The sequence below is a fragment of the Rhincodon typus genome, chromosome 14, assembly GCF_021869965.1.
Source record: "Rhincodon typus isolate 14 chromosome 14, sRhiTyp1.1, whole genome shotgun sequence".
NCBI lineage: Eukaryota > Metazoa > Chordata > Chondrichthyes > Orectolobiformes > Rhincodontidae > Rhincodon > Rhincodon typus.
Window position 1 is genome coordinate 57841817 of NC_063345.1, and position 12309 is coordinate 57854125.

At 38.7% G+C, this 12309-nt stretch overlaps 1 protein-coding gene across 4 annotated transcripts in view; it reads left to right on the forward strand.

The window, feature by feature from the left end:
* The window catches only part of LOC109931830 (fatty-acid amide hydrolase 2), a 65780-nt gene extending 60843 nt beyond the window's left edge, over positions 1-4937 (forward strand). For 2 of the 4 annotated variants that reach the window (XM_048604989.1, XM_020531099.2), the window contains exons 10-11: positions 263-457; positions 3242-4935. In XM_048604989.1, coding sequence (XP_048460946.1) covers positions 263-457; positions 3242-3417 — 371 coding nt within the window. In that variant the 3' untranslated portion in view covers positions 3418-4935. Of the gene's footprint in view, positions 1-262; positions 458-3241 lie in introns of all 4 variants that reach the window. The other 2 variants (XM_048604990.1, XM_048604991.1) reach the window with 2 other exon arrangements.
* The last annotated feature ends 7372 nt before the right edge of the window (positions 4938-12309 follow it).

The window sequence follows — 12309 nt, forward strand, 5'->3', positions numbered from 1 at the left end:
CGTTAACTCTGTTTTCTCCTTCACAGATGCTGCCAGACCTGCTGAGCTTTTCCAGCAACTTTGTTTTTGTTCCTGATTTACAGCATCCACAGTTCTTTTGTTTTTTATTAGTTTTCAAGGCTTATAGGGAAAGGCAGGAAAGTGGAGTTAAAGATTTTCAGATCAGCCATGATCTCATTGAACATTGGAGCAGACTCAAAGGGACAAATGGGCTACTTCTGCTCCAGCATCTTATGGTCACATTATTTGTTTCTTTATGCAGGTCTTGGAATTGTGGAAGATTTGGCCAAGGTAGATCACAGTAGTAATGTTAAGCTGATGAACATGTGTCACAACCTACAGGCTGAGCTGTCCAGTTTACTCGGAGATGATGGTGTGTTTTTATATCCATCCCATCCAAAAATTGCACCTAGGCACCACCATCCCAAACTTATGCCCTTCAACTTTGCATACACAGGCAAGTAACGAACCTGAAGTTGAATATTTTTAATTTACATAATCTTATGAAAGATAAAATTGTGTGAATTTGAAATGTAAGTTCTTATATGAAAAGTGTTCCACAACTTTTATTGCCAAAGAATAAACTAAATTGCGCAGAATAGTTTTGCTCATTGCTAAAGTCTATAACACACTGTTCAGAATCTGTTGTATTTGGTATGAATTGAGTCAATGCAGAGTGTGCAGTGCCAATTTTAGAATTTCATTCCAAACCTATGCACACAACATTACAATATGCTAAGGCAATAAATCAGCAACTTGCTAACTTCAGACTTTGTACTCACCAGCACTTGTCAAATACTAAGTTTTTTTTTTTAAACACTTGCCAGTTTCATTTTTGTTGACCACATGTTTAGGTTCAAGAACTGCTGAATGTGTCACATTTCACAATTTACCATTCTTTGTTTTTGCCATGTTTCTAATCAAAGATAAATGTCATTCCCTGCTTTATTCTTTCTGTTCAAGTATCTAGAAACCCATCAAGAGATTTTAAATTGATCATTGAGTCATCATGGTTTCTCAGGATCTACTCTTCTGATTTCATGGCTTGTCTGTACTATTATTAGATGCACGGTATCTTTGATAAGATGTTATTATTGACTCTGTTTGAGAATTTATCAGGAACATATGGCCACACTGACCCAAAGGTAAGGATAGAGTTTTAAAACTGACCTAGGTTGTCTACTTATAGAAACCATTGGCACCTCTATCTTGCTCAGTTGAATCATCTAACTGCCTTTTGAATTTTTCAGAACTTTGCATTTAATACTGTATTTGGAAAGTCATTACATATGTAAATCTCTCTTCACCTGAAACGTTGCCCAATCCTCAACTTCTCTTTGATCAGGTTGTTCTTTGTTGCAGTTTAACTTGAAATTGCTATTTAAACTTTATTAAGAGGAGAACACCAACTTGAATTTTGAACTGTGATGCAACTCTAGGTGTTGGTGAACTTAACACTACTTTTCAGATATTGCATCTGCTAGTACAAATATTACCGAAGTGATTTTTAAATCCTTAAGTTTGCAAAGATGATAACATTCAACATCATTGTAATGGTGCATTATGTTACAACTCTGACAGGAGGAATGTGCTGGAAATTTTGCTACGAGCTGTAGCAAAAGTGTAAATACCAAAGGCTTATTTGTCAACAAAAATAATCAATTTGGTCCTCTTCATTACTCCTATCTTGATCAAGAGACTTTAACTAGATTTCTTCAATAAACTTGAAGATAACTTTATTAAGTGCAAACTTATTTTTTTAAATAAGTGGCAAAATGGGGTAATGACAAAGATACCACATAGATTTTGGACCAAACCTCCAAAGTGCATCCCAACTAGTCCCAGCTCCCCCGACCCAATCCCATAGCCTCACATTCGTCATGGCTAATCCACCTTGCCTGCACATCCTTGGACACTGTAGACAATTTAGCCTGGCCAATCAGATTAACTGCACAACTTTGGATTCTGGGAGGAAACTGGAGCACCCAGCAGAAATCCATGCAGACACTGGGAGAATGTGCAAACTCAACACAGTCACCCAAAGCTGGAATTGAACCTGGGTCCTTGGCACTGAGGTAGCAGTGCTAAGCACTTAAGGTTCTTGCGAAGATTTGTAACTCGGGTTGTGGGTGAGGTTGTTGATTTGCTCGCCCAGCTGGCTGATTATAGTTCAGACGTTACGTCACCATGCTCGATAATATCAGTGTGGCCTCCGATGAAATGATGTTGTTCTACTCCGCTTAGTATTTGTGTGATCCGGTCTGTTGAGTGTTCAGTGTCATTTCCAGTTCTTTTTTTACAAAGGTTTGTATATAGGGTTTAATTCCATATGTTTATTGATTGCATTATGGGTGGAGAGCCAGGCCTCTCGGAATTCCCGTGAGTATCTATGGTTGGTTTGAGCTAGGATGATCACGCTGTCCCGGTTAAATTGATGAATGGAGTGCTAAGCACTGTGCAGCCATACTCCAGCTGTTCCTTTGGTCTTATAGCTGACATCATATTGGTTGCAAAGCAATGGAAGATCTTCAGACTAGATTTCAGATTCAGATGGAAAACAGGAGTCCTGATATTAAAAACGTCCAGTTTTTGTATTTCATATTTTTCCCGGAGAGAAAAATAGCTTTTTGGTTGGTTTTACTTTAATGAGCTTTTTCTTACCTACTGATGGAACAATGTTTCCCTGCTGCCACTTTTCAAGAGAGACAGATTATGCTATTTCCACCAAGAAGATTCTTTTGCCATTGAGTGAAATGATTTATTGGAAGAACCAGCAACTTGCTAGGCAACCTACAACCTCGTGCAAAACTCTTTTGTCTAATAATTATAAGCCATCACGAAAACTCTTATTTCTCTCTTAAAAGCTTATTTTGTCCCTAGAGTTGCTTGGCTTTGCATAAACAGCAGGCAATTCCCAAATCTCTTTGAACTTTGAAGTCACATAACAAATTCTTTGCAACCCAGGAATTGTTCAAATCATCTACTATCCAAGATTTAATCCATAAATCTGATTCTAACATTTAATTCTATCATTGTGGTAACTAATTACATTTTAAAATCTCTAATTTAATTCACATGTTAATGTATCTGGTAGATCATTGTAGACCTTTCTTGTTAGATTAAAAAGCAATTTTTAATTCATTTCCATTTTATGTTTACTGAGTCTATTTTCTGGGTGTATTTTGAAGTAAACTGGGTAAAATGCATTTAAACTCTATTTAATATTTGTTATTTCATCTAGCGATTTTTAATGTGCTTGGACTGCCAGTGACCCAATGTCCCCTTGGCTTAAGCAAAGATGGACTGCCTCTTGGAATTCAGCTTGTGGCTAATCACCATAACGACCACCTCTGTTTGCATGTGGCTCAGCATTTAGAGACCGCCTTTGGTGGATGGCAAAATCCAGGAGCATCCTAAATAAATCTCAAATTAGACTTAATCCTGCTTCAAAAATTATAGGATTTTTAAAAAATTAATGATAGAGCTAAAATTTATGTACAGATGTTTAATATCAAGTTAGAAGATTTATTCCTTTAAAGAAAGATTCTCACTTAAACATGTCAAACAATCCTGTAATAATATAAAAGTGAAACAATTTTGAAAGATAGGACTGTTGTTTGTAGCTATGTTTTTCTCATTAGCTGTTTATTGACACTTGTGAACACCAAGTCTGCACACTGTATGGAATAATCCCTACTATCATTGGTGTAGAATTATGTTCATCGTTATTTGCACTGTGAATAATTTGCCAGTACAACCTTGATCATTCTAGTTGGTTTTAACAGAACTTGACTTCTGAGAGAATATGTAACTCTAGAATTCACTTCCAAACTCCAGATTCTTGACAGTTTTGTATACTTCTGCATATTCAAATTATTTGTGCTGATCTGTAATTTAAAGAAGCACTGCTTTAACCACCAACTTGTATATTCATTTTCAAGTTGGTCCTTTGCTTATTTGTACCCTTTGCAGTTTCGTAGAACTAAGTGTCTATTGTGTTTCTCTTTCTTTGTAGCTCTGCTATTGTAAAATTTGAGTGCGATGTTATATCTTAAAATAAATTTAGGACAGATGGACTGTTATAAGTTAAATTGTACAAATTATTAAATATATAGAAATCTAAGAATGTACAGTTATGGATTCACAATGGCATTGCAGTGTTAATTTTGTTTACTGTAACGTTTTGAAATGTAAATTTTGATGTCTTTGTTCTAATACTCAGTTTATATAACTTGTAAGCAGTAAAGCTACTTTAAATGATGTGGTTAGAGTTGTTTCCGCATCCTTGCTTTGATGAAACCTCAGTTAATCATAACCTAGTCTTGCATGACTACATTAAGCCATATTTCTAGAAATTCAACAAGCAATGTTATTATGAAACTTTGCTTATTCTATTATATTTTCAAGCCTTCCCATTCTTCAATTACAGAAGTCAGTTGGTTGTCGCTGTAGTTTTCTGTACTTTGTGCACTTTCCCTTCACAACATTACATATATTGCTCAATGAAAGAGTATGGTTGAAACCTCCAAACATATCCATATCGCCTTATCTATGTTGTGAAATTGCATTCAATTCTACCCATCACTTAAGGTTCTGCTCTAAGTTTGAAACAAGATCAGCTAGAACTTGTTAAACCAGGACCCTTGGAGTGCCGTTGAAGGTTATGGTAAACATAAGTTGTTCTCACTGATACTAAATGCAATATCTTCCAGGTTTTTCAGTGACACGTCTAACTGTTACGTGCTGCTCTTTCTTTTGACTGAACTCTATTGGCAAAGAACCATATGTACACAGGACAAAACAGATGATATGAGAATGGATGCAAATGAAATGATAGATTTGAGTTTGATGGTGTTAAAATATCAATCGGTGAAAGTTTAATTGCAATTTACCTCTGCCTATGTGTTTTGGACCAAGCAAACGACAGTGCAAATCATACATGCTTGTTGAATTAAATTAGTTGAATCTTTTTCACTATTATATTATTAGATGTAGTTACAAAATAAGTTGTTTTCATGCCAGCATTAAGATTATAGATAAATCAGATTGTAGCAAAAATAAATGAGATTCCAGTAAACTGTCAATAGCAAATTAGTGTTTCACGGAATGTCACACTCCTATAGCACAGGAGAAGACCTTTGGCCTATTGAGTCTGTGCTGACCTGTCTGCGATAATCCCTCTTGATAGCACTTCGCCCATAGCCTTGAATGTTATGGCATTTAAAGTGCTCATCCATGTACTTTTTACAGGTTGTGAAGTTCCCCATCTCTAGTGCCATCCCAGCCAGTACATTCCAGATTCTCTAGGTAAAAATGTTTTTCCTCAAATCCCCTCTAAACATAGAACAGTACAACACAGTACAGGCCCTTCGACCCACGATGTTGTGCCGAACTTTTACCCTAAGCCTAAGGTCTATCTAACCTTCACCCCTACCTTATACTATCGACCATATGCCTGTCTAATAGCTGCTTAAATGCCCCTAATGAGGCCGACTCCACTACCCTCTCCGGCAATGCATTCCATGCCCCTACCACTCTCCGAGTAAAGAACCTACCTCTGACATCTCCCCTATATCTACCTCCACTCACTTTAAAACTATGCCCCCTTGTAATAGCTGCCTCCACCCGAGGAAAAAGTCTCTGGCTGTCCACTCTATCTATATCTCTGATCGTTTTGTACACCTCTATCAAGTCAAAACCTGTCCTTTACTTTAAAATTATGCCCCCATTGTTACTGTGCATGCCTTTCAATCTTTTACACTTTGATCAGGACCCCTACTCACCCTTTTCTGCTCTAAAGATACCAACCCAAGTCTATCCAGCCTCTCTTCATAGATAAAATGCTTCAACCTAGGCAACTTCCTGGTGGCAGGATTCTACAGCACAAATATTCTGTATCCACTGCTAGAAGTTTTCAAAATATTTTCTTATTTAAGCATTGCAGTATCCTTTCAATGCAATGTTATACAACAAGTTGCTTGAATGGTTTATTTAACACTTCTCTTCCTGTTTCAATGGTTGTATGAACTAATGTATGTTAATATTTAGCATCCTTTAAAATAATAGAGAAAAGAATTTCATGAATGTTTAGAGTAGTCACATACTAGAAATTCTTTGGAAAAATCTATGAGCTGGTAAAACCAGTTGCTACACTTCCAATATGATTGATGCTTCCCAATGTTTAATTTAAATGTGGTTTATTACCATAATGAAATGTTCATCAATGATTCTCTTCGAATTATACATCAACATGACTTTCCAAATGCTCTGATTCATAATTCAAAATATACTGCAACTTTGCAATTTATTTTCTCCCTATGATTGTCAGGCTTTTAAAACAAAAAAATTGGAACAAATTTTAACTCTGCCAGTGAATAGGTTTAAAATTGGGTTCTTGCAATTTGGCGTCACTCTGCATTTATATAACTTTTTTTTTCAAAATTCCTCTCGTCCAAAATGAAAGAAGCTAAAAATGTTTTGATGAAATGGTTAAGTATTTTCTGTTTTTATTTCACATAGCCAGCTTTCATAGAATATTGTGTTTCTCCTAATGCCGTGAGATGCACCACAATTGTCCTCCTGTTTGCAGCACCCTCAATGGTTTGATGAAACTATAAACAAAAATGTATTTGAATATCACTCGTTTCAAAAACTTTTAGGTTCACAATTCTGGTGCCAGATAATTTTCCATTAATATGATATAAATTGTTCTTAAGCTGTATGTTGTTTTGTATTCCTGTGTCCTGTTGTGGGCACAATTTTTTGAGTTGCAGGGTGCTGGATGATATCACGGCAGTAAAATCTGTAGATCCCATGTGATCCCCTTCAGATAACACCGCCTCTTGAGTTTCACCTGAGCTGGCAGATCAGTTACAGGCTAAAGTTTAAAATGTAATCTGTGTGCCGCAGTGATAGTGTCCCTACCCATGGACTGGGAGGCTCGAGTCCAAGTCCCAACTGCTCCAGAGGTGTGTAATAACATCTCCGAACAAGTTGATTAGAAAAATAGATCTAATGTCTTTGATATTGCACATACTTCTGTAACATTGAATTTGGCCCGGTTACGTAGATATGCAGAAGTAAAATTAGCGTTTTCCCATTTGCAAGACAAGAGCGATGACAATTTTAATGGGTGATTGAGAATATTGTGACAAAGACGCGCTTCTGTTTGATTCACGTCTTTCATTGCATATGTAGCTAGCCTCTCTCTATATTGAGCAGATTGTCAAGCGGTTTGAACGTGGGTAAACGATGGTGCGAGAGAAATATAAAACCAATTGCGTTTATGGCAAGGTGGATTTTAGCTTCAAAACTTTGCCCACCACAAGCCAGGGTTTGACATTGATATATAAGATCCATTGAGTTGGCCGATAGCGAGATGAATGTTCTCTGCAGCTGCGGAAGTAAGGTGCCGCCTTCAGGTATTTTGATTGGTATCTAAGGACGGGCATAGAGAATAACAACACTCATAAAGGCGGAGTCAGCTTCACGGAAATGTACAAGGATGAGACCAAGACACCGAAACTTCAAGGACGAGGCTCCCGTCGACGTCGGCCGGTGGAAGGAAGTGATCGGCCAGTGTTAAATTCGACGGGACAGGTCGACTTAGTAGGTAAGTGGGTCAGGAGGGAGGAGGCATCCTCTCACGTTAACGGAGGGGCATCTCAATCTGCCCACTGGGCACGCTGACACTGTCTATCTGTGACCGAGCTTGTATAACGAAGACCAGCCTTCAAGGCAACAATGAACCCTCTTAGGAGAACTTAAACGTTGTACGAAGAGGAAGCGAAAAGGGGATTTTAAAAAGAGATGGTAGGAACTGCCGATGCTGGAGCCTGAGATAACAAGGTGTGGAGCTGGAGGCACACAGCAGGCCAGGCAGCATCAGCGGAGCAGGAAAGCTGATGTTTTGGGTCTGGACCCTTCTTTCAGAAATGTTTTAAACACATGTTCTTCTTCCTTGTTCTATAGTTTCCCCATGTCCCAACCCTTACAACGCAATTACATAATTCCGCATGGGAACGATTACATTGGCACCAAAAATTACTTAGAAATCCACATTGCTTAACATTATGCAAAATATAAAACATTTGGCAAAAGCCGTTTTTGCTCTGTTCGGACAGACTTCCTTATTTAAGCTGAATTTTATTAGCTAAACTCGAAGTTGCTTATTTGAGTAAAACAATTCATTTCTTAGCATGAAATTTCTACCATATTGCAATCTATTTTGTTTAGCTGAAATTATCGGGCATCTCAGGAACTTACAGTGTAAAAAGGACTTTACATTATCAGGGATAAGTTGATGTCGTGGCGTTAACTTTTTTCTGCATGTTTGCTATGTCTTGTTTGCAATAATCCAGCAACATCGATTGTTTTTGGAACATCTTCCAATCCCAGCTGGAAACACGAGCATATTCTCTTACTTCAGAATTTCCTCAAAGATCTGACCGCTCTATCTCCGGAACACTTGTTTCCCGTGGACCGACAACAGCAGATTCTATCCTATCCAGACAGGATTGTACCTTGAAGCTGGCTAGGTAACATTCCATGAATCTTTTGAGGTATTGTTCGTTCAGCATGATACTAGAATCAGTTTGGAGTTAGAATTGTCACTTTAATTTAAGAAAGGTTTGTTGTAACTAGGTGTAGCAGAACACCACCCTCCAGTGGAGGCATTGTTTTGAAGACAAGGTACTATTCAGTGACATTGGTATCTATCTAACCATGTGAGATGATGGACAATCCCTTTTGGTGACGATCCCCCATATGGTGAGCCTTTGCTGCTGGCTCCTAATGTCAATGTTGGAAAGACAGGCTGTACCAAAAAGACTGCCCAAGAATCTGTCAATGAGGGTTGTTGTTTTTTGGCTTTGACACCTGTTGTAAAGCTGCTGTATTCATTGGTCACCTTGGTGGAACACTCGAGCCCAGAGGTGGCATTGCTGTTTGATTCTTTCGACAGCTAGTGACTCCCACATGCAATAATCGATATTTAGGCCCTCATGTCACACTTACAAGGGTCCTTGAAGTGCAGCTTTGGGTGTGCCACATGGTCATCTGACTCTGACTACCTCTTCATACACAATGTCCTCGTATATGCAACTGAGGTGTTCCATTCATCAAGACCTGCTCTGATTCATTTGTGCCAACACACTTGGGAGCTCTGGCCTCGATAGCACACTCCCATTTCTGACTTTGCCTCTCCAGGATGTACTCATAATGTGTCACAGGCAGTGAAGGTGGAAATGATTGAGATTCTTTTCCTCGTAGCAGTAATTCACCTATGTTTCAGAGCCTCATAAAAGGCTGTTGTGAACCCCGTAAAGCATCAACTTGCTCCTATCGGCTAGCTTGGCATTATTTTTTAATTCTACATGCATTTCATGAGTCAGCCAAAGGTAGGAGCTGCTTTCCTTCTGCGTGCATCAAACTATGCATCAAGGCACCCAAGGTAGTAGAATTTGCTAACCACTTCTACTGGGGTGTTATTTCATGTGAGCAATGGCACAGATACAATGGTCTATTCTTTGACTATGGTTTTCTTGAGTCCTAGTCAGCGAGAACCAAGAGAGACAGTCTGTGTCCCTTTGTAGTTGAGTTTCCATGTGGCTTCAATGACAGCATTAGTTAATCAGAGTAGTTTGTAAGCAGAAGGAAGAATGTAGTATTAATACAACAATGTCTCATAAACTTTATGAGCTATTCTCCTTAAAGGAGATACTCCATACACATTTTGTATTTTGCAAAGAATGAACTTGAGGAACTGTGTGACTGTCTGTTGTTCTGTCCTATGTCATTGGTCTTACATTGACAAAAGGACACAAATATACAGCACCTTTCACAATCTCAGGATGTCTCAAATCATTTAATAGTTAATGAAGCATGCTCTTGTCATCTGAATATTTCACACTGGTTAATTCCATTTTATTGTGGATTGATTGGGTCTAGGATTCCTTTTGTTGAAAGAAATCTCTGAATCAGAACACTTCAGAATATCCAGGCTATCGTTAGTAAAATGCTAACACCTCTACTTTAAACAGTTGTAAAGGTTATCTTTGTGTGCACTCAATGCAGATGTGATGCTTGTGTACTTTCATCACAGCCAACTTGTAGCACAAAATGTATAATCACCGCTTCAACGGATTGATTTTACATTTGAACATTACTGGAGGGTAACATTGCCAGATGCTATTGCGACATCTGAGATAGACAGGAAATAAGTCGTAAAAACATACCTTCTGTGGCCTCCATCAATTTGTTCAGACATTTCTATAGATGGGCCAACTTGCCTTACTAATTGAAAATCGTAGCATTGATGTGGAGTTAAGTTGACGAAGGATAGGAAATCAACAATTGGCTTAGAGAAGAAGGAACAATAACTTAGAATGCAATTCCAAGGTTGTCAATCTTGACTAACTGCTAGCACTCTCTTCTTTGAAATGTTGTGAATTCAAACACATGCCTAAAATCTGAGCACATGATCTAGGTGACAGTAGTGCAGTATGAGGGTGTGTTGCAATGATTAGAGGTATCATTTTTCACTGAAACATTAAACTAAGCAGTAACGACCTTTCAGGTAGACATAAAGATTGAGTCTTTCTTCTTTTTGAACAAGAACTGCCTGGCCCTTATCACTTAACTAACACCATGCAAACAGAGTATCTAGTCATAGAGTGATAGAGGTCTATAACACAGAAAAAGACCCTTGGGTCCATTGAGTCAGCACCTTTATCTTATTTTCTTGCTGTAATGTACTGAGGAACAGGTCAAATAAATGTAAGTTCTTTTATCAGAACTTTTCACTTTGCACATAACAGGACATTCACAAGAACACCAATAAAGGGGAAAACCACAAGTGACAATAAAATCATTCCTTCAGAAAAAACTCATTCATTCAATGTTAGGACCAGGAGGCCTGGGTTCATCTGCTCCACAGGTTGATAACAAACATCTACACATTGGGATCTGTGTACTGGCACACCAACAATTGTGTGTAGACCCTCAGAGTGGCTGCCATTCTTCGGGAAAACATTGGTAGTCAGTAACTTCATAAAGAAAGCCCAAGCCATTTGTTCATCACACAAGCTTGATGGTGAAACAAGGCACAGCAAAGCCATCTTATTGGATAATGGCTATCCTGGTCAGATCATCTCCCGCTGTAAATCTCTCAAACTCATGAAAAACCCTAAGGTGATCACTACTGATTCTGAAAAGTCCCCAGCCTGTTCCAGATTATCCTGGAATGATTGAGCAACTGGTGAAGTTATCTGTTTAACACTGTTACTGTTTATTAGCAACACAGGTGATGTTTGCCACTAAGAGGATGTAGCTGTCAAGCCAAAAAGACATTATGTCGATCCCACCAATGAGTAATGGTATATACTGGTGTATGTCAGGTATGCAAGCCACATGTCTCAAAGACTGGTGGATCAATCAAGTAGCATATCCATTTGTATGTTAAAGACAGCAAGTTACTGGCACCAGACTTGCAAAGCTCGCAACACAGGTCCAACTCAGATATGATTGTGTAATTGGACAATACTTGCTGGATAATCCTTGGTATTTAAAAAGAATACACCAGCAACCAATTCAGGATTGTCAGTCACGTTCACTGTATACTGGAAACCACATATACTAATGTGCCGTGCTCTTTGCAGACAGAAAGCACATGTGCATGCACTGTGCCTATCTCAAATACAAGTCCTGGCAGTCAAGCACTATTACCTGAATCCTCATGCAAACCAATCAGCAGTCTTCTCTCATGTAGTATAAATTGTTGGTTTTCCTCTTTATTGATAGTCCTGCAAATTGTCCTGATGAGTGCAAATCAAAAAACTTCAACAAAATCTGCATTCTTTCAGCAGTATCCATGTGCATAGATCACTGAAAGTTGCCACCCAGGTTGATAGCGTCGTTAAGAAGGCATACAGTATGTTAGGTTTTGTTGGTAGAGGGATTGCGTTTCGGGGCCATGAGGTCATGTTGCAGCTGTACAAAACTCTGGTGCGGCCGCACTTGGAGTATTGCGTACAGTTCTGGTCACCGCATTATAGGAAGGATGTGGAAGCATGGGAAAGGGTGCAGAGGAGATTTACCAGGATGTTGCCTGGTATGGAGGGAAGGTCTTATGAGGAAAGGCTGAGGGTCTTGAGGCTGTTTTCGTTAGAGAGAAGAAGGTTAAGAGGTGACTTGATAGAGACATACAAGATGATCAGAGGATTAGATAGGGTGGACAGTGGGAGCCTTTTTCTCGGATGGTGATGGCTAGCACGAGGGGACATAGCTTTAAATTGAGGGGTGATAGATATA